Source organism: Scylla paramamosain, chromosome 37 (genome assembly GCF_035594125.1).
Source record: "Scylla paramamosain isolate STU-SP2022 chromosome 37, ASM3559412v1, whole genome shotgun sequence".
NCBI lineage: Eukaryota > Metazoa > Arthropoda > Malacostraca > Decapoda > Portunidae > Scylla > Scylla paramamosain.
The window spans coordinates 16675-40349 of NC_087187.1; the positions used below are offsets into that span (position 1 = coordinate 16675).

The following is a 23675-nucleotide window of genomic DNA, read 5'->3' on the forward strand; positions in this document are numbered from 1 at the left end:
CTGTACCACAAAAACAACCTAACTGGCCCTCACCTGAAAAAAAATATCTTTTTTTTTTTGTGTTTGCTTAATATTTCAGTGCTACAGTACCACAGCACTGTACTCTATGGTGCTAATGGTGCAGGAAGGCCTTGTCTACCTTCACCATAAGCCACTGTACCATGTGTCACTGTACCTTAAATCTGTACCACAAAAACAACCTAACTGGCCCTCACCTGAAAAAAAATCTCTTTTTTTTTTAACCTAACCTAACCTAACCTAACCTTACCTAACCTAACCTAACCTAACCTAACCTGACCTGACCTAACCTAACCTAACCTAACCTAACCTAACCTGACCTAACCTAACCTAACCTAACCTAACCTGACCTGACCTAACCTAACCTAACCTAACCTAACCTAACCTAACCTAACCTATCCTAACCTAACCGAGACATTAAAAATTAGTCACAAGGCAAAAAGACGATTCAAAGTGACTGACATACCAAGCAATTAATTAGTGAAATCAGTCTTTGTTGACTACTCCAAAGCCTTTCAGTTTGTCGACCTCAGTATACTGTTAGGAAAAAGTGCATTATTAAGACATTATTAGTGGTTGTATCACGGTATTTTATAATAGACTTATAACTAGTTTCCCCTGAAAATCTTTCGTTTTCTATCATTCTTTCATTCTACACGCCTGAGCCCTGACAGAGACCCAGAGAAATGTAAACAGGCACGAGTCAGACTTGATATAGGGCTGAATTTGTTGCTTTTCAGAGAGGGGCAGTCGGTCTGTACATGCGTGAGGTGGCGAGAGGCGTGTCCAGGGGGCGGCTAGTAGCGTGTGCCACCGTGGAAATATGTACAGACATAAAGAAGACGCCCTCAAGAAAGGTAAGGCCGGTTCCAGCTTTTATTTTTATTTATTTATTTCCATCCCGGCCTGGGACCGCCCCTTTCCCGAGTCCTGAGGTGTTGGGGGACGGCCCGGGGGTGCTGTGTGCCCGTGAGTGTACCAGGTGCTCAAGCATATACAAAACAAGGAAAGTTTGAAGCATTTTTAGAGGGGCAGTCGGTCTGTACTCGTACATGCGTGTACATTAATTTTGAGGTGTTCCTTGTCATCCCCTGTCACTCCTGCCTGCCTCTGTCACCTCTACCAATCCCTGTCAAGCTCTGCCAAGCCCTTTGTCACCTCTCAAGTAATGAGGTGGCTTGAGATGTGAGATTTTAAACAGAAGCCTTTGCTGTCACCCCTGCCAAGCCCTACCAAACCCTGTCAGCTCCCACCAAGGCCCTCTCAAGCCACCACTCAACCCCCTACCGAGACCTATCAGCTCTATAATCTGAAAAAAGTGCAGTGTCTTAGGAGGGATTGATTAAGTAAACAGTGACTTATGGCCAAAATGGAACTATATGGAGATTAAGTAGAGATTAGAATAGAAGCTGAAATTGAGCAGGATAGTTACAATCACAGACTTCCAACTTGCTACTCCTTGGTGTGAAAGAATCTGCAGGAAATTAAGTACATGGCAACTCCTGTTAGTCCCTCATGTGTTCTTGAAAGCAGACTGACAGATTCAGTGTGTGACATGCTGACGTGGGGGAAGGCTGTCTGGTGGCTGCTCTATGCTGTAGCTAACAAAATGGTTGTGTTTCAAGTGTTGTCATGCCTGGAAAGTCTACAGGTCATCATTACTAGTATAAATGTGTACTACAATGGTGAAATTTAGTGAAAAAATGTGCTGTTTATGTATTGGCAGGGAAAGATTTGTGCTCATCAAGACAATGATAAAAAAAAATTTTATATTATTATTATTATTACTATTTTTTTTCTTTTACTTGTTTTGCTGTAAGATGAGACTACAATAACTGCCCCTTGATGCCCTATAAGGTACCGCCAAGCACCAAGGGGCGGCCACCACGGTGCACAGTGAAGCACGTCCCAGCATCCCTGTCACCATCTTTTCCCTGCCAATAATTATGCATTACATTTCCCAACTAATTTCATTCTAGTGCAACATTTCTACTACTAATGGTGACCTGTACACTTCCCAGCATGACCAGTACAGCACTTCAAACAAACACAGCCTTTTCTTAGCCACAGCAAGGTGCAGCCACGACAGACAGCCTTCCCTAAGTCAGCATGTCACACTGCATCCATAACACTGAGCTTCCAGGAACACATCTGGGGGACTGATACAAGTTGCTGTGTAGGTCATTTGTCCCAGCAGACTCTTTCACACCAAGCAGGCATGAGGTGGTAGTCTGTGCAGTGCGTCAGTGCTTGGAATTTTGAACCGGTCTTGCTGCATCTATGGCCCAGAGACCAAACAGAGGGCTAGCTGAACCTAACACAAACCAAACAGACGCCCACCAGAACCATACACAGGCCCACAGAACTAACTGACTGGCTGGCCGGCTGACTCGCTGGCTGAGTGACTGACTGACTGACTGACTAACTGGCTGGCTGGCTGGCTTGCTGGCTGGCTTACTAACTGACTGACTGACTGACTGGCTGGCTGAGTGACTGATTGACAGGCTGGTTAGCTAGTTGGGTGGCTAGCTGGTTGGTTGAATGGCTGACTGACTGACTGACTGACTGACTGACTGACTGACTAGCTGAGTGACTGATTGATTGGCTGGTTGGTTGAATGCCTAGCTGGCTGGTTGAATGGCTGACTGACTGACTGACTGACTGACTGACTGACTGACTGACTGACTGACTGACTGACTGACTAACTGACTGACTGACTAGCTGAGTGACTGATTGATTGGCAGGTTTGTCGAATGGCTAGCTGGCTGGTTGAATGGCTAACTTACTGACTGACTGACTGACTGACTGACTGACTGACTGACTGACTAACTGAGTGACTGATTGATTGGCTGGTTGGTTGAATGGCTAGCTGGCTGGTTGAATGGCTGACTGACTGACTGACTGACTGACTTACTGACTGACTGACTGACTAACTGACTAGCTGAGTGACTGATTGATTGGCTGGTTGGTTGAATGGCTGACTGACTGACTGACTGACTGACTGACTGACTGACTGACTGACTGACTGACTGACTGACTGACTAGCTGAGTGACTGATTGATTGGCTAGTTGGTTGAATGGCTAGCTGGCTGGTTGAATGGCTGACTGACTGGCTGACTGACTGACTAACTGACTGACTGACTGACTGACTGACTGACTGACTGACTAGCTGAGTGACTGATTGATTGGCTGGTTGGTTGCATGCCTAGCTGGCTGGTTGAATGGCTGACTGACTGACTGACTGACTGACTGACTGACTGACTGACTGACTGACTGACTGACTGACTGACTAGCTGAGTGACTGATTGATTGGCTGGTTGGTTGAATGGCTAGCTGGCTGGTTGAATGGCTAACTGACTGACTGACTGACTGACTGACTGACTGACTGACTGACTGACTAACTTAGTGACTGATTGATTGGCTGGTTGGTTGAATGGCTAGCTGGCTGGTTGAATGGCTGACTGACTGACTGACTGACTGACTGACTGACTGACTGACTGACTGACTAACTGACTAGCTGAGTGACTGATTGATTGGCTGGTTGGTTGAATGGCTAGCTGGCTGGTTGAATGGCTGACTGACTGACTGACTGACTGACTGACTGACTGACTGACTGACTGAGTGACTGATTGATTGGCTAGTTGGTTGAATGGCTAGCTGGCTGGTTGAATGGCTGACTGACTGGCTGACTGACTGACTGACTGACTGACTGACTGACTGACTGACTGACTGACTAGCTGAGTGACTGATTGATTGGCTGGTTGGTTGAATGCCTAGCTGGCTGGTTGAATGGCTGACTGACTGACTGACTGACTGACTGACTGACTGACTGACTGACTGACTGACTAGCTGAGTGACTGATTTATTGGCTGGTTGGTTGAATGGCTAGCTGGCTGGTTGAATGGCTAACTGACTGACTGACTGACTGACTGACTGACTGACTGACTGACTGACTGACTGACTGACTGACTAACTGAGTGACTGATTGATTGGCTGGTTGGTTGAATGGCTAGCTGGCTGGTTGAATGGCTGACTGACTGACTGACTGACTGACTGACTGACTGACTGACTGACTAACTGACTAGCTGAGTGACTGATTGATTGGCTGGTTGGTTGAATGGCTAGCTGGCTGGTTGAATGGCTGACTGACTGACTGACTGACTGACTGACTGACTGACTGACTGACTGACTGACTAGCTGAGTGACTGATTGATTGGCTAGTTGGTTGAATGGCTAGCTGGCTGGTTGAATGGCTGACTGACTGGCTGACTGACTGACTGACTGACTGACTGACTGACTGACTGACTGACTGACTGACTAGCTGAGTGACTGATTGATTGGCTGGTTGGTTGAATGGCTAGCTGGCTGGTTGAATGGCTGACTGACTGACTGACTGACTGACTGACTGACTGACTGAGGCAGAGAGACAGGTAGGTGTTGGCAGGGTTGGTTTGGTTTGGAGTGTTGAGGTTTTATGATATTGTAGAGACAGAGAGGTTCAAAGCTTAATTAGACTTGTATCTTTGAGCCATGAGTCAGTAGAGAGGGAGAAAGAGGCAGACAGGCAGAGAGACAGGAAAAACAGGGAGGAAGAAAAGCTATTTGCACTGTACCTATAGGTCAGTATGGTGTAGAGTTGTATACTTGAATCAAGAGTAAATATAGACGCAGATACGAAGGCGGGCAAGCTGAGAGAGAGGGAAAGAAAGGGTCTGAATGAAAGGGAGGAGTCAGGCCTGCAGAAGGGGAGCTTTTGGTATTGTTTACTGATTAGTGTGATAAAGTGTTGTGTTGTGTTGTGAGGTGCAGAGAAAGAGAGAGGCTTGTGTGGTGATATTTCATGTTGATGTACAGCAATATGAAATAGTTCTCAGGAGAGAGAGAAAGAGATAGAAATTAGTGACACACACACACACACACACACACACACACACACACACACACACACACACAGTAATACTCTATAGAAACCTATTTCTTTCCTAATTTGTCTATCTCCATCTTGTTTTTCATTGTAAGTCATTAATGTTTATCTTGTATTGTCTTGGCATTATTAAAACATGAGGTATATTATTATTAGTGGTTGTAGTTTTGTATCACAACAATAACTTATATTAGTTTTGCCTGAAAATCTCTCGTTTTCTAACATTCTCCCATCCTGCAGGCCTGAGTCCAGACCGAGACCCAGAGAAATGTAAACAAACGCACCAGTCAGACTTGATATAGGAGTGAATTTGTTGCTTTTTAAAGCGGCAGTCGGTCTGTACATGTGTGAGGTGGCGAGGGGTGTCGCCAGGGGGCGGCTAGTAGCGTCTGCCACCAGGGAAATATGTAAAAACATAAAAAAGACGCTTCTCAAGAAAGGTAAGGCCGGTTGCAGCTTTTATTTTTTCTTTATTTCTTTCCATCAGGTTAGGTTTATATTAATTCAGTTAGTTAGGTTTGCTTAAGTCTCTCTCTCTCTCTCTCTCTCTCTCTCTCTCTCTCTCTCTCTCTCTCTCTCTCTCTCTCTCTCTCTCTCTCTCTCTCTCTCTCTCTCTGTGGTGCTAATGGTGCAGGAAGGCCTTGTCTACCTGCACCATAAGCCACTATACCATGCGTCACTGTACATTTAAACTGTACCCCAAAAACTTAACCTAACTGGCCCTCACTTAAAAAAAAATATATCGTTTTTTTTTCGTGTTCTTAATATTTCAGTGCTACAATACCACATCACTGTACCCTATGATGCTAATGGTGCAGGAAGGCCTTGTCTACCTTCACCATAAGCGACTGTACCATGCGTCACTGTACCTTAAAACTGTACCACAAAAACAACCTAACTGGCCCTCACCTGAAAAAAAATATCTTTTTTTTTTTGTGTTTGCTTAATATTTCAGTGCTACAGTACCACAGCACTGTACTCTATGGTGCTAATGGTGCAGGAAGGCCTTGTCTACCTTCACCATAAGCCACTGTACCATGTGTCACTGTACCTTAAATCTGTACCACAAAAACAACCTAACTGGCCCTCACCTGAAAAAAAATCTCTTTTTTTTTTAACCTAACCTAACCTTACCTAACCTTACCTAACCTAACCTAACCTAACCTAACCTGACCTGACCTGACCTAACCTAACCTAACCTAACCTAACCTGACCTAACCTAACCTAACCTAACCTAACCTGACCTGACCTAACCTAACCTAACCTAACCTAACCTAACCTATCCTAACCTAACCGAGACATTAAAAATTAGTCACAAGGCAAAAAGACGATTCAAAGTGACTGACATACCAAGCAATTAATTAGTGAAATCAGTCTTTGTTGACTACTCCAAAGCCTTTCAGTTTGTCGACCTCAGTATACTGTTAGGAAAAAGTGCATTATTAAGACATTATTAGTGGTTGTATCACGGTATTTTATAATAGACTTATAACTAGTTTCCCCTGAAAATCTTTCGTTTTCTATCATTCTTTCATTCTACACGCCTGAGCCCTGACAGAGACCCAGAGAAATGTAAACAGGCACGAGTCAGACTTGATATAGGGCTGAATTTGTTGCTTTTCAGAGAGGGGCAGTCGGTCTGTACATGCGTGAGGTGGCGAGAGGCGTGTCCAGGGGACGGCTAGTAGCGTGTGCCACCGTGGAAATATGTACAGACAAAGAAGACGCCCTCAAGAAAGGTAAGGCCGGTTCCAGCTTTTATTTTTATTTATTTATTTCCATCCCGGCCTGGGACCCCCCCTTTCCCGAGTCCTGAGGTGTTGGGGGACGGCCCGGGGGTGCTGTGTGCCCGTGAGTGTACCAGGTGCTCAAGCTTATACAAAACAAGGAAAGTTTGAAGCATTTTTAGAGGGGCAGTCGGTCTGTACATGCGTGTACTCGTACATTAATTTTGAGGTGTTCCTTGTCATCCCCTGTCACTCCTGCCTGCCTCTGTCACCTCTACCAATCCCTGTCAAGCTCTGCCAAGCCCTTTGTCACCTCTCAAGTAATGAGGTGGCTTGAGATGTGAGATTTTAAACAGAAGCCTTTGCTGTCACCCCTGCCAAACCCTACCAAACCCTGTCAGCCCCCACCAAGGCCCTCTCAAGCCACCACTCAACCCCCTACCGAGACCTATCAGCTCTATAATCTGAAAAAAGTGCAGTGTCTTAGGAGGGATTGATTAAGTAAACAGTGACTTATGGCCAAAATGGAACTATATGGAGATTAAGTAGAGATTAGAATAGAAGCTGAAATTGAGCAGGATAGTTACAATCACAGACTTCCAACTTGCTACTCCTTGGTGTGAAAGAATCTGCAGGAAATTAAGTACATGGCAACTCCTGTTAGTCCCTCATGTGTTCTTGAAAGCAGACTGACAGATTCAGTGTGTGACATGCTGACGTGGGGGAAGGCTGTCTGGTGGCTGCTCTATGCTGTAGCTAACAAAATGGTTGTGTTTCAAGTGTTGTCATGCCTGGAAAGTCTACAGGTCATCATTACTAGTATAAATGTGTACTACAATGGTGAAATTTAGTGAAAAAATGTGCTGTTTATGTATTGGCAGGGAAAGATTTGTGCTCATCAAGACAATGATAAAAATTTTTTTTTATTATTATTATTATTACTATTTTTTTTCTTTTACTTGTTTTGCTGTAAGATGAGACTACAATAACTGCCCCTTGATGCCCTATAAGGTACCGCCAAGCACCAAGGGGCGGCCACCACGGTGTACAGTGAAGCACGTCCCAGCATCCCTGTCACCATCTTTTCCCTGCCAATAATTATGCATTACATTTCCCAACTAATTTCATTCTAGTGCAACATTTCTACTACTAATGGTGGCCTGTACACTTCCCAGCATGACCAGTACAGCACTTCAAACAAACACAGCCTTTTCTTAGCCACAGCAAGGTGCAGCCACGACAGACAGCCTTCCCTAAGTCAGCATGTCACACTGCATCCATAACACTGAGCTTCCAGGAACACATCTGGGGGACTGATACAAGTTGCTGTGTAGGTCATTTGTCCCAGCAGACTCTTTCACACCAAGCAGGCATGAGGTGGTAGTCTGTGCAGTGCGTCAGTGCTTGGAATTTTGAACCGGTCTTGCTGCATCTATGGCCCAGAGACCAAACAGAGGGCTAGCTGAACCTAACACAAACCAAACAGAGGCACACCAGAACCATACACAGGCCCACAGAACTAACTGACTGGCTGGCCGGCTGACTCGCTGGCTGAGTGACTGACTGACTGACTGACTGACTGGCTGGCTGGCTGGCTGGCTTGCTGGCTGGCTTACTAACTGACTGACTGACTGACTGGCTGGCTGAGTGACTGATTGACTGGCTGGTTAGCTAGTTGGGTGGCTAGCTGGTTGGTTGAATGGCTGACTGACTGACTGACTGACTGACTGACTGACTGACTGACTAGCTGAGTGACTGATTGATTAGCTGGTTGGTTGAATGCCTAGCTGGCTGGTTGAATGGCTGACTGACTGACTGACTGACTGACTGACTGACTGACTAACTGACTGACTGACTAACTGACTGACTGACTGACTAGCTGAGTGACTGATTGATTGGCTGGTTTGTCGAATGGCTAGCTGGCTGGTTGAATGGCTAACTGACTGACTGACTGACTGACTGACTGACTGACTGACTGACTGACTGACTGACTGACTAACTGAGTGACTGATTGATTGGCTGGTTGGTTGAATGGCTAGCTGGCTGGTTGAATGGCTGACTGACTGACTGACTGACTGACTTACTGACTGACTGACTGACTAACTGACTAGCTGAGTGACTGATTGATTGGCTGGTTGGTTGAATGGCTAGCTGGCTGGTTGAATGGCTGACTGACTGACTGACTGACTGACTGACTGACTGACTGACTGACTAGCTGAGTGACTGATTGATTGGCTTGTTGGTTGAATGGCTAGCTGGCTGGTTGAATGGCTGACTGACTGGCTGACTGACTGACTAACTGACTGACTGACTGACTGACTGACTGACTGACTGACTGACTGACTGACTAGCTGAGTGACTGATTGATTGGCTGGTTGGTTGAATGCCTAGCTGGCTTGTTGAATGGCTGACTGACTGACTGACTGACTGACTGACTGACTGACTGACTGACTGACTAGCTGAGTGACTGATTGATTGGCTGGTTGGTTGAATGGCTAGCTGGCTGGTTGAATGGCTAACTGACTGACTGACTGACTGACTGACTGACTGACTGACTGACTGACTGACTGACTAACTGAGTGACTGATTGATTGGCTGGTTGGTTGAATGGCTAGCTGGCTGGTTGAATGGCTGACTGACTGACTGACTGACTGACTGACTGACTGACTGACTGACTGACTGACTGACTGACTGACTAACTGACTAGCTGAGTGACTGATTGATTGGCTGGTTGGTTGAATGGCTAGCTGGCTGGTTGAATGGCTGACTGACTGACTGACTGACTGACTGACTGACTGACTGACTGACTGACTGAGTGACTGATTGATTGGCTAGTTGGTTGAATGGCTAGCTGGCTGGTTGAATGGCTGACTGACTGGCTGACTGACTGACTGACTGACTGACTGACTGACTGACTGACTGACTGACTAGCTGAGTGACTGATTGATTGGCTGGTTGGTTGAATGCCTAGCTGGCTGGTTGAATGGCTGACTGACTGACTGACTGACTGACTGACTGACTGACTGACTGACTGACTGACTAGCTGAGTGACTGATTGATTGGCTGGTTGGTTGAATGGCTAGCTGGCTGGTTGAATGGCTAACTGACTGACTGACTGACTGACTGACTGACTGACTGACTGACTGACTGACTGACTGACTCACTGACTGACTAACTGAGTGACTGATTGATTGGCTGGTTGGTTGAATGGCTAGCTGGCTGGTTGAATGGCTGACTGACTGACTGACTGACTGACTGACTGACTGACTGACTGACTGACTGACTGACTGACTAACTGACTAGCTGAGTGACTGATTGATTGGCTGGTTGGTTGAATGGCTAGCTGGCTGGTTGAATGGCTGACTGACTGACTGACTGACTGACTGACTGACTGACTGACTGACTGACTGACTGACTGACTAGCTGAGTGACTGATTGATTGGCTAGTTGGTTGAATGGCTAGCTGGCTGGTTGAATGGCTGACTGACTGGCTGACTGACTGACTGACTGACTGACTGACTGACTGACTGACTGACTGACTGACTAGCTGAGTGACTGATTGATTGGCTGGTTGGTTGAATGGCTAGCTGGCTGGTTGAATGGCTGACTGACTGACTGACTGACTGACTGACTGACTGACTGACTGAGGCAGAGAGACAGGTAGGTGTTGGCAGGGTTGGTTTGGTTTGGAGTGTTGAGGTTTTATGATATTGTAGAGACAGAGAGGTTCAAAGCTTAATTAGACTTGTATCTTTGAGCCATGAGTCAGTAGAGAGGGAGAAAGAGGCAGACAGGCAGAGAGACAGGAAAAACAGGGAGGAAGAAAAGCTATTTGCACTGTACCTATAGGTCAGTATGGTGTAGAGTTGTATACTTGAATCAAGAGTAAATATAGACGCAGATACGAAGGCGGGCAAGCTGAGAGAGAGGGAAAGAAAGGGTCTGAATGAAAGGGAGGAGTCAGGCCTGCAGAAGGGGAGCTTTTGGTATTGTTTACTGATTAGTGTGATAAAGTTTTGTGTTGTGTTGTGAGGTGCAGAGAAAGAGAGAGAGGCTTGTGTGGTGATATTTCATGTTGATGTACAGCAATATGAAATAGTTCTCAGGAGAGAGAGAAAGAGATAGAAATTAGTGACACACACACACACACACACACACACACACACACACACACACACACAGTAATACTCTACGAGTATAGAAACCTATTTCTTTCCTAATTTGTCTATCTCCATCTTGTTTTTCATTGTAAGTCATTAATGTTTATCTTGTATTGTCTTGGCAGATGTGGTGAAGACAGTGTTATGCACCACCACACCACCATTACACTTCCTGTCTTGCTTGGTGAATGAACAGAGCACCACTAACATCACATCATTGCATCACCACATCACCACACCACCACCTCCTGTCCTGCCCCAGTGAAATAGAACATCACCACCACATCACCACATCAAGAGTCAGTGATTGGTGAGTACAGCAATTAGTATTTATATGCATGTAGTGTACTGTAATCTTGTTCATGTATGTACTCGTATGTTGTGTGGACACAACCTTCCTGGCACACACTGACTTCACTTGACCTCATCTCACCAGGACACAAAGAACACACCTGACCTGTCATCATTCCTGACATACACTCACCCACCCAGACTTCACTACACACACACACACACACACACACACACACACACACACACACACACATTATTATTATTATTGTTATTATTATTATTATTATTATTATTATTATTATTATTATTATTATTATTATTATATTTCTCTTCTCTCTCTATAATTATTTATTTATTTATTCATCCGTTTCTTTATTTTGATGAAAAGAAATTATTAACATATGAGGCGCGCGGTACAACAACGACGTACGTACAACAACGACGTAACCGTGTTTTTGCCTGCTCCGTGTGGTAGAAGGGTGTAAAAGTCTCGTGGTGATGTCGGCCAAGTCATATTCGACCATCTAAGCACCTGTACTAAGGCTCAAAGTCGAGCGTAGTGCGGAGAAAATTTCTCTGGACTAACATCTCGAAAGCGGTACAACAACGACGCAACCTGCTCCTCCCAGCCTCACGTGCGTATGGCCAATCAGCGGCGCGGTTGCAGCCGCCCGGCGCGGGCGAGCCAATCACAGCACCGCTGCCATGTTTACCAGCGCCGTTGCCATGGTGACAACACACTCACCATGTGCTCATCCACTCTGCCCTTTAACACGCCCGAGCACAGACGCACGCTACCTTTCTCGTGACTCTTTACGCAACTATGGCTACTAGAGTGCAGACGAAAGTGTCACAGCATCCTGCTGTGGCCACCAGCCTTACGTAAGTTTTTTAAATCCCCAGTCAACCCGACTTAGTGGGTTGAAGGGGGATTTAAAGGGTTGGTAAATCCGCTAAGGGCATTGCCAGGATCAAACAGACGTATCCTGGTAATCAACTTAACTGTCTCAAGCCAGTGTAAAGGATGAGAGCCAACTATATTCATTGAATACAAAAAAAAAAAAAAAAATTCGTTTCTTCATAATGTTCTTGACATAGCGGCTTTCCATTAATACTTACCAGAATGCATGCACAAACATAAAATTATCAGCATTACACACTGTTAGTCATAGCAGGACGTCAAAGTTATGGTAGGAGTAATAACGTGCCGGTAATGAGTAAGTTTTATTTTTTACGCTCGGAAAAAAATTCATAAAAAATTTATTTATGTACCAATCTTCATGAAACTTTCACTTAATACTATGTGTACTAGGCTCTAACACATTATTAACAAATGAAAACAATATCGGGAAAAAAATTATTACCTACGGTATACGCGTTAATTAACGCGTAAGTCATCCACCCAAAATCGTCACCTATCACTTCGAAACCTACATCCCCAAACAGAACTACCCAAGACCTTTCAAATGATGTATAATACTTACTTATTTAAGGGTATCCTTTTGTGCGCAATCAGTGTTTAACTTTGAGCGCGTTTTTCTCGAAACTTCCATTTCTCGGTTACGTCGTTGTTGCGCCGCGCGCCTCATATATCAATTTAATCTCTCTCTCTCTCTCTCTCTCTCTCTCTCTCTCTCTCTCTCTCTCTCTCTCTCTCTCTGAATCTGTTTCTCATTTTTCAGAACAGATTCTTTTCCATCTAATTATGAAACCTAACTCTCTCTCTCTCTCTCTCTCTCTCTCTCTCTCTCTCTCTCTCTCTCTCTCTCTCTCTCTCTCTCTCTCTCTCTAATGAACCCTCCAGTTTTTTTTTTTTTTTATAATACGAGTGTAAATATTTTGCATGGTGGCTTCACAATGCCGCAGTGCCACTGAAAAAATATTATGATGTTTTTTGAGTGGCGAACAGTCTGGGTTTTTTTTTTCTTAATTGAATGAGTGAAAGACTCTGATTCTTTATGTACGTGTGTGTGGCTGAATATGTGTATGTGTGTGTGTGTCTATGTGTGTTTGTGTACAGGCCTCTTCTCTAGTGTCACAATGCCATAAGTGATGGTGCTTCGTGTGCAGGTGTGTATTACGTGTATAAGGTGTGTGAGTGCGTACAGTGCCACATAGAGCCCTACAGTGCCAGACCAGGGGAGTGAAACAAATCTGGCATCTTCGTAGTGACGTCATGGCGCGCGCGCGCGCAGCTACTCGGTTCATTCCAGTGATCGAAAAGTATAATAGCGAATCTTGTCTCCCAGCCTGCAGCCAGCCCTAGCCTGACCCGCCAGACATGTGTCCCAGGCCTTCCCCTAGCCTGTAGAGCCATGTAAGCCTGCAGGTCAAGGTCAGGTAAAAAAAAAAACAGGCCGTAACGTAAAAGATCAAGACATTTACGAAGACTGTCTTTGATGGGCTCAGGTCCTCCGTGCAGACCACCAACAAGCAAGAGATTGACGAAATACAGGTTGTGAAGACGCTGCAAGCTGATGCCTTCAGAGATCGCGAAGGTAATAGTCACACATGCTCACCCTGCACTTATCACCCTGATAGTCCAAGATAGTAGTGACATTAGTGGTTCTTCAATGTCCGCCTCCCTCTCTCCCTCTCTCTCTCTCTCTCTCCGCTGCCTGTCACCAACTTGGCCCTCTCTTCATTCGTTTTTTTTTCAGTTTTCTTATCTCCTGCGCTTATTATTACCGCCATACTGCGTGTATAGATAGTTTATACACCCATACATCTGCCATGAATGTATTACCGTGATAGTCCAAGCTGTCAGTGAGATTGATAGTACGTGTTTGGACCCCTCTCCCCACCATCCGACACCAAACAACCGCCTTGTCGCTAACATTTTTCCTTATTTCTTCCCTGATACGCTTATTTATACATCTATACTGCGTTCATACATAGATTATACATTGATACATGTACCCTGAGTTCCTGTGCATGTAAAAATGTGTCTATAGTACGAAAAATAACAAGATAATTTTTCCATATTTTTCCTTCCTTTCCCCGCCCTCACCAAAACATCGGTGCCCTTCTTTTTTTCATTGTTTCTTCTCATTCACGCCCATAGGTGAATTATTCATTTACACATCTACTATTCACATCCCAGCCCGATAATCCTAGTCTGTAGTTAAATAAGATACTTTGTGTTAGTCAGCGTCACCTATGCCTGCATCTCCATCCCCTCCCTCTCTGTCATCCCAGACTGACAATATTAATTTCTCCTCACCTACGCTTATTTATATGCCAATATACTGTTCATACATATTTCATACATACATACATGTCATGTTTCTCTGTATATATAGATTTCTACCTGTAATGATAAAAGTATAAATGTATGCCTTGGGTCTGGCAGGTAAATGAATCTTCAGTTTGTTTTCTTAATTTCTTCATGTCACTATACCACAGCACTGTACCCTATGGTGCTAGTGGTGCAGGAAGGCCTTGTCTACCTACACCATAAACCACTGTACCATGCATCACTGTAACTTTAAACTGTAGCACAAAAACTTAACCTAACTGTGATGTTCCTAGACCTCCTAAACGATTTCCAAGAGTGGTGAATCAACTTGCAAGACTCCCACTGTTGCAGTACCATGTCAGTGTACATTGTGGTGTTAATGGTGCAGTACAAGGGCCTGGCAGTGTACCATGTGCCATAGTACCTCAAAAACACCTGTAAGACTGTTTTTCTTCTTTTCCTCTGATATATTTGTTTATTTATTTATTTATTACAATTTTTTATCTATTGTTTTGGTTTGCTTCAGAATCCTGAATCATGTGTTTTTTTTTTCTATTTATTTTTATTATTTTATTTATTTATTTCTATATAATTAGATTTGGTTAGGTTAGTTCGGCTGAGTTAGGTTGGCTTCAGTTCATCAAAGTTAGGTCAGGTTAGGTTACGTCAGGTCAGGTTAGTCTAGAATAATTTACGTTAGGTTAAGTTAGGTTACGTTAGGTTAGGTTAAGTTAGCTTACATTAGGTTAGGTCAGGTCAGGTTAGGTTAGGTTAGGTTAGGTCATCCCCTGTCAGTCCTGCCTGCCCCTGTCACCTCTACCAATCCCTGTCAAGCTCTGCCAAGCCCTTTGTTACCTCTCAAGTAATGAGGTGGCTTGAGATGTGAGATTTTAAACAGAAGCCTTTGCTGTCACCCCTGCCAAGCCCTACCAAACCCTGTCAGCCCCCACCAAGGCGCTCTCAAGCCCCACCAAGGCCTGTCAACCCCCTACCGAGACCTATCAGCTCTATAATCTGAAAAAAGTGCAGTGTCTTAGGAGGGATTGATTAAGTAAACAGTGACTTATGGCCAAAATGGAATGACTGACTGACTGACTGACTGACTAGCTGAGTGACTGATTGATTGGCTAGTTGGTTGAATGGCTAGCTCCAACACTTGAACTGACCAGTCTTACACCTCAACAGGTCCTCACCTTGTTGTAGGAGAGCTGACAACATGTACCAGCCAGCAGCAACTCCCATGCTAACAGGCTTCTCCCCCGCGGGTATGTAGCACCTCTGGAGTCGCTCGATGAAGAAGAGGATGCTGGCGAGGCCTGTCGTGTTAGCCGGGATGCGCCGGTACAGAGCTGTGTCCGTTGGGGTTGTGTAGGCAAGCATCTTCTTGGCAAGGTCCTCGTAGGTGGCCGCAAACAGTTTACGGCTGTGGGATGAGAACTTGTCTTGTGAATGTGACGTTGGGGTGAGTGTTAATCTGATTTTGTGTTACTATGTTCTGTGGGGAGTGGGTGTTAATGTGATTTTTTGTTAACTGAATGCTGTGTCTGACCTCCTGAGGTGTAGTATGGTGGGCCACAAGATTGTCCCTTTCCACTAGGGGCTGACAGATGATATTAAGAGTGTGAATGTGTGTGTGGTGTTAACGTGCTGGAGTGTGCACAGCCAGGAGTGTTTGGGGAATGAAAATAAAAGGAGTTATGGATGTTTAAAAATGCATCTTTTGAGAGCTAAGTATACAAGAAAGTTGGTGTGTTTGGGGAATGAGTAAACAATGAAGAAATGTTTTGAGGAACTGGGTGTGCAGAGGCAGGAGTGTTTGGAGAATGAGAATACAGGAAGACAGGAATGATTTGGGAATAAGTGTACAAGAAAGGAGTGTTTGAGTGACAATATATAAGGAAGAGGTGTTTTGAAAATGAGAGTACAAGGAATGAGCATTTTGGGAGTTAATATACAAGGAAGCAAGTATTTAAGGGACAAGTATACAAGATTATTTTCCTGTCATATGTCATTATACAATGTTTTTCTTTGTTATATACATCATTCCCTTTCACTTTTCATATCTTGTGTTCTCGTCATTCTGATGTAATGTTACAGATAGAGAATGTTTGGTGTCAAATTTTCACTAATTTCATATGTGTATAAACTTTCATTTCATTGACTTTTTTTTACTATTACTACTATATTTGCTTGCTTTTTAAACAAGTCTTTTCTTTCAGAGGAGGGAAGCACAGGGGAAGAGGAGGACGAGGAGGAAGAGAGTTAAGAGTCACAAGAGGAGGAGGAAGGTGGAAAGAAAGAGGAAGGAGAGGAGGAGGAGGAGGAGGAGGAAGATGGAGAAGGAAAGGAGAAAGATAAGAAGGAAGGAAATGCCGCAGAAGGAGAAGGTGAGTTGTTAATAAGGTTTTGTGTGACAAGTTTTCTGAAAATTTTATTTGTTTACATGAAGTTCGTTTTGTATATATTACTCTTAATATACTACTTCTCCCACCACATGCAATTTGTCTGTCTGCTGTTGTGGTTCTTTCATTTCTTGTTCCCTTTCCTGAATATACCATTTCCTTAGTTTCATATCTAGTACCCTCCAATAAAATTTCTGCTTCTCGGTCTCTGTACTTCTCTCGTTTTTTTTGCTTGGCTTCATTCCTCAGATCCTTCTCTTTTTCCCTTTCTTCCAAGTTCATATCTCTTTTTTACCCAAATATTCTTGTATTCTGAATTTTCAGCCAGCTTCCCAGTTCTCACTAGGATCTCCTTTACTGTAACTTGGGATCTCATTCTCACTTTTAATGGTCTTTTACCTCCTTCACTATATTTTCAAATTCTATATGCTTCTTCCACTTCTCATTCCAGTCCCTGTTCTTCACCTTGGACCATTGTAATAATTTTCCTTACCAACTCCTCTCTCTCTCTCTCTCTCTCTCTCTCTCTCTCTCTCTCTCTCTCTCTCTCTCTCTCTCTCTCTCTCTCTCTCTCTCTCTCTCTCTCTCTCTCTCTCTCTCTCTCTCTCTCTCTCTCTCTTATTCCCTTTTCTTCCTTTCTTCCTTCCCTCCTATCTTTGTTTCTCCCTCCTCCTCCTCCTCCTCCTCCTTCCTCCTCCTCCTCCTCCTCCTCCTCCTCCTCCTCCTCCTCCTCCTCCTCCTCCTCCTCCTCCTCCTCCTCCTCCTCCTCCATTCTACCTAACAAGAAATAATAGATTCAAGATTATACCCAAACGTTTTAAATCCCACAAGGCCAAACATTTTTTCTTTAATCGTATAGTAAATATATGGAGTAAACTTCCTGCAGAAATTGTGAACAATATTGAAATTGTGAAAGCAATATTATTGAATCAGTTCATCCTTTTTTTTTTTTTTTTTTTTTTTTTTTATGTAGGAAGGATACTGGCCAAGGGCAACAAAAATCTAATAAAAAAAAATGCCCACTGAAATGCCAGTCCCTTAAAAGGGTCAAAGCAGTGGTCAAAAATTGGTGGATAAGTGTCTTGAAACCTCCCTCTTGAAGGAATTCAAGTCATAGGAAGGTGGAAATACAGAAGCAGGCAAGGAGTTCCAGAGTTTACCAGAGAAAGGGATGAATGATTGAGAATACTGGTTAACTCTTGCGTTAGAGAGGTGGACAGAATAGGAGTGAGAGAAAGAAGAAAGTCTTGTGCAGCGAGGCCGCGGGAGGAGGGGAGGCATGCAGTTAGCAAGATCAGAAGAGCAGTTGGCATGAAAATAGCGGTAGAAGACAGCTAGATATGCAACATTGCGGCGGTGAGAGAGGGGCTGAAGACAGTCAGTTAGAGGAGAGGAGTTGATGAGACGAAAAGCTTTTGATTCCACCCTGTCTAGAACAGCAGTATGAGTGGAACCCCCCCAGACATGTGAAGCATACTCCATACATGGACGGATAAGGCCCTTGTACAGAGTTAGCAGCTGGGGGGGTGAGAAAAACTGGCGGAGACGTCTCAGAACACCTAACTTCATAGAAGCTGTTTTAGCTAGAGATGAGATGTGAAGTTTCCAGTTCAGATTATAAGTAAAGGACAGACCGAGGATGTTCAGTGTAGAAGAGGGGGACAGTTGAGTGTCATTGAAGAAGAGGGGATAGTTGTCTGGAAGATTGTGTCGAGTTGATAGATGGAGGAATTGAGTTTTTGAGGCATTGAACAATACCAAGTTTGCTCTGCCCCAATCAGAAATTTTAGAAAGATCAGAAGTCAGGCGTTCTGTGGCTTCCCTGCGTGATATGTTTACCTCCTGAAGGGTTGGACGTCTATGAAAAGACGTGGAAAAGTGCAGGGTGGTATCATCAGCATAGGAGTGGATAGGACATTTGCACTTTGTTTTTCCACAGAGCAATAAGAAATTAGAATTGACAGAGAAACCAGACAAGGGACTGCATTTGAAGAAGCACAAGAACCAAGAAATTACATCATTCAATGAAATGACAACATAATCTAAAGTAAGAATTTACATAGCTTTCATTTTGGTTTACATTCTGAAAGGTAACAGTAACATGGATATGTTTTTATATTGAAATCTTTCTCTGATTGCATACAAATGGTACCAATCAACAAATAATAATGTAATACTTAGAAGCTGGGAATTCAAATCACTGGTAGATAAAATGAACCACCATTCTAGAGTGTACATAACTAAGGAATTAATATACTGGTTAACTGTCACACCAGCATGAACAGAATAGCAACAATTGTTGAGTAGAGTCTGTAGGAGGCAGGGAAGGAGGCATGTAGTCAGTTTTAGAGAGCAGTTATTATGAAATCAGCTGTAGAATATTCCTAAGATGCAATACTACTGGAGTCTGTCAGCTTGAAGACAGTTTATTAAAGAAGGGAAGTTCATGAGATATAAAGCCTTTGATTATTCAGTTTCATTTCCAAAGTAACATTTATTTATTGGTGTGTTGCTTCCTGTAAATAGTAAAGCCTTGACAGCACTGCATCTCTCACACCACGCTGTAACTGTTGAGAGAACCCTAACCCTTAGAGAGAGGAGGAGGGAATCCTTGGTTTATGTTCAGTAAAGCCCTGTATTCTTGTCATGGCAATGTAGAATGGAGGCGTCATTGGTTTATGTTCAGTAAAGCCCTGTATTCTTGTCATGGCAATGTAGAATGGAGGCGTCCTTGGTTTATGTTCAGTAAAGCCCCGTATTCTTGTCATGGCAATGTAGAATGGAGGCGTCCTTGGTTTATGTTCAGTAAAGCCCTGTATTCTTGTCATGGCAATGTAGAATGGAGACGTCATTGGTCACATACTGTTCTAATGTAATCTAATGTAATCTAATGGAATCATGAAGGTGTAAAAATGCAGGATATGGATGGGATGCTACATCAGCAGCTTTTGTCATTAAGGGTGGTAAAGTGAAAGATTTGTTAATCACTTTGGTCTTTAGTTGATGCTTCTGGTGAGGCTTTCCTGTTTAAACTTGGCATAATATATATAAAATGATGTGGCATGTTAAACAAGTTAACTTACTGCCTTCTTGTGTCTTTCACAGATAGAAATCAAAAACGTCACAAGACAGAATAGTGAGCTGCATGCACTTATCACAGAGTATAAAGTCACTCCCTCAGAGGAAAAAGACAAGGATGGCATGTCTTCATGTGAGAACTCAGAAGCTAAATGTGAGCTACCATCCACATGAATATATATTTGTATATCAAACTGACATTCTCCTTGGAGGGAGGCTTTCCAAAGTGCACACACACACACACACACACACACACACACACACACACACACACACACACACACACACACACACACACACACACACACACACATCTCTGCATCAGGACTCAACAGCCAGACTGATAAACAATTACTTCACCCAAGATGATCAGCTGATAGGATTAGCTGTGGATGAGCCTCCTGTGGTGACTAGGAGTACAAAAGCCAGCAGCTAATTTTGGGAGCTGCCAGTCATCATGGTCCTGGTGTCTGAGGTGCTGCTTTTGCATTTTCCCAGTCATGGGTCGAGGCTACATCACATTTATTCATTCACAGTTGCTCTTAGTTATCTCTGTTACAAGTTAAAATTTTTCCTGGCTCCACAGACATTTCTGGTGCATCTAACCCTCTCTCCATTGCCCTTCTATTTCCCTTAGTCTTATACCCACTTCTTACATTACGTCTAATTACTTCCATTGGTCATTCTTGTCTGGCCCTCTGTTGCATCAATTTTTCACCTCCAGGTACAGATACCAAGGGGAAATTGCTGGGTCAAGTGGCTACACTGACATCTGAGGTTAGCAGGTTGGAGAGTGAGTGCAGCAGTCTTCAGGTTCAGCTAGACTGTGAGAGGGATAAGTATAACAAACTGCTGGGAGAATCTCTTGCTCATGAAAAGTTGTCTGAAGATGTCATAACTGAACCAAAAGGTAAGAAAGTTTATATTCTCTAATAATAAAGCAAATAATTTTTCCTCACTGTTGCTCAATTTTTTGAATTAATAACAAAATAAAAGCATTGTTATTGGATTTGTTTATTGAGGCTGTATTAAGAAAAGTTGAGAGAAACAAACTTATTGTTTTATCAGGAGAAACAACAGGATTGGGAGGAACTGAGCTTTAACAGAAGCTGCAACAACTGCAGGAGCCTCACAGGGTCCTGGAGAGCAGGTTAACTTGCAGCATGAAGGAGGTGGCTGAGCTAAGTGACAGGAAGTAGCAGCTTAAGCATGCTGTAGTGCATGAGGAGACAGAGTCCATCGGTGTATGCATGTTTTTTGCTCATTTGAATCATCTGTAAAAGTGAAGTGGAGGAAGTGTTTACTGTTTACTGTATGCCATTTCCTTGGTCTTTTAATGAAGAATTTTATCCTTCTTCAGGTGACTACATCACCATCTACCAGTTGCAGCGAGGAGTGATGAAGCAACAAGCTCGAGAACGCGAGTTAGACCTTGCCAGCCTCCATCATGAATGAGAGGAAATGAAGCAAAACCACTCTGCAGGTTAGTGCTCTCTTTTGCATCTCACACACTTCTTATTCATGTCATGGCAGATTAGTGATTTCTGCTGCATCTCACACACTTCTTATTCAATTGCTGGCAGGTTAGTGATCTCTGCTGCATCTCACACACTTCTTATTCAATTGCTGGCAGGTTAGTGATCTCTGCTGCATCTCAAACGGTTCTTATTCAGGTGTTGACCAAAGTACTAAGCCTTCATATCATTACCTTGCTCTGTGATGGAGGCTACACCATCTGGCATCTAGCTGAGATTTAATGTTGCAGTAAAGCTTCCATATGAGTTCATGTAGAGCAAAATGTTTTCAAATGCCAGGGAAGTAGTGTAATGTAACCTTCCAGAGAAATCTATCCCTCATTTATTAGTTAACAGGAGTGTTTAATGTACTTAATGTGATTAGCCAGGATCAAGGGTCAACTTCTTCACTGACCATTTACTCTCAGGTGATGTATCTGTCCTCCATGAGTCACCAGAGACACATAAGGTGTTGTAAGTGAAATTTCATCTATTAGATTTATTCAAAATGTGAATTAACACAGTTGTTTCCTGCAGGATTTGATATCAAAGCTGGTGCAGGAAAAGGAAGCAGATCATGACCTTCAGCAGCTCGAGAAGATAAGCAGCGTCCTTAAGAGTCCAGTTGCTATCTTTAGCAGTGTTGGTGAGTAGTAAAAATTGAGCCATCTTATGAAGTGCAACGAAACATTATTATTATCTTCATAATTTTCTTGAAATAAACAGATTTCTGTGGCATGTTGCTCATTAGCACTTTAATATCAGATAACACCAGTTATTTATGTAATGATGTAATGTACTAAGTAGATGAAATACAAGTGGCATCTGCTAACACTCTTGATGTGGAACAGGAACCAGTGAGTCTGAGACACCCACCAGCAGTGGAAAGCTGGCTGACGAGCGCCTCAAGCACTCTGAAAAGGTGGAGCAACAACAAGAAACAGAAAATTGCATCCATCATTCTTTGCCTGAGGAGGGAATTGATGCTCTGTTGACCCTTCACACTGATGTCCCTCATGAGGAGGCAGAATATGAATCCTACAGAACTTGCCCATAGAAAGACCAAAACTGTTACTGCTGCCACACTGCCACCACTTCCACTGACACCAAAAGCCCAACTGTGCAGAGAATCCTGGACCTCCGCAATGAAATGGAGTCCACCAGTCACCTGGAGCACTTTAGCCTCCAAAAGTTCCATCCGTGTCCATTGTGTTTGGGTAAACTTATCACTGTATAAGGGGACAAGTATCAGTGTATGGTTACTATATACTCATTTGTACTTAAAGATGTCATGTCACATCATTCTCTCTCTCTCTCTCTCTCTCTCTCTCTCTCTCTCTCTCTCTCTCTCTCTCTCTCTCTCTCTCTCTCTCTCTCTCTCTCTCTCTCTCTCTCTCTCTCTCTCTCTCTCTCTCTCTCTCTCTCTCTCTCTCTCTCTCTCTCTCTCTCTCTCTCTCTCTCTCTCTCTCTCTCTCTCTCTCTCTCTCTCTCTCTCTCTCTCTCTCTCTCTCTCTCTCTCTCTCTCTCTCTCTCTCTCTCTCTCTCTCTCTCTCTCTCTCTCTCTCTCTTTCTTTCTTTCTTTCTTTCTTTCTTTCTTTCTTTTTGCATATTTTACTGCTTTACATTCCTCCCCACAGTATTTTTTCATCTACTTTATGACTGCAGTAGTTTTATCATCCCAGTGTATGCCGTATCCACTCTGAAACTGTAATTCACCAATCAGCTCAAATGTGTCTCTGTTTTGATAATCATTAATTTGTTTCAGCTACACAACCACTCTGATAAGGGACAAAATCTACTTCACCAGTCATCTATGTCATACAGTCATATATATTCATACATATGACAAAATACTCTTCCTAAGACATTTCTTATTTTCTCTTCTCAAGTGACCTGTCCATCTATCTAAGGTACCACATAACATTTAAAACTTACAATATTGCATTTAATTCATGAACATTTTTTTGTCTATGTAGACTTGAAATTGTATTGGTTCCTGTGGATGAGTGGGCCATGCTGTGCTTTGTCAAGGATGGTGTTTGGTATTGTGATGACTCTTGCCACAATCAAGTGTCTCCCACAGAGTAGTGGAGTACCTATGTATGGTGTTGACCCAAGCTGTCCAGGTCTCATCCAATGCCTTAATATGATTTAGATGATCAAAATGGTTTAACTCACCATTTAATCAGCTGACTGATTTGAATGGAGAAGTATGTAATGTGTTGTAGCCTAACCATCCCTGCCAGCATGGTCAGATTCTTGGTAGTAACCTGAAATGCTCCTAGGTAGTGAGTATCATTGCACATAATGATCTTTACTT

At 43.5% G+C, this 23675-nt stretch overlaps 1 protein-coding gene across 8 annotated transcripts; it reads left to right on the forward strand.

The window, feature by feature from the left end:
- Nucleotides 1-756: 756 nt before the first annotated feature.
- LOC135091227 (uncharacterized) lies at nt 757-22546 on the forward strand. Of its 8 annotated transcripts, XM_063988672.1 has the most exons (11): nt 5368-5382; nt 6567-6681; nt 10955-11139; nt 13373-13621; nt 15547-15823; nt 16581-16748; nt 19869-19995; nt 20566-20751; nt 20910-21324; nt 21893-22001; nt 22207-22546. In XM_063988672.1, exons 6-9 carry the CDS (start codon nt 16695-16697, stop codon nt 20942-20944), a joined length of 402 nt encoding a protein of 133 aa, XP_063844742.1. In that variant the 5' UTR covers nt 5368-5382; nt 6567-6681; nt 10955-11139; nt 13373-13621; nt 15547-15823; nt 16581-16694; the 3' UTR covers nt 20945-21324; nt 21893-22001; nt 22207-22546. The 8 variants fall into 8 exon arrangements, 6 of the variants coding, with proteins under 6 accessions (XP_063844743.1, XP_063844745.1, XP_063844742.1 ...); XM_063988673.1 differs by lacking the exons at nt 5368-5382; nt 6567-6681 and adding an exon at nt 757-875; XM_063988675.1 differs by lacking the exon at nt 13373-13621 and having other exon boundaries at nt 5365-5382.
- Nucleotides 22547-23675: the final 1129 nt, after the last annotated feature.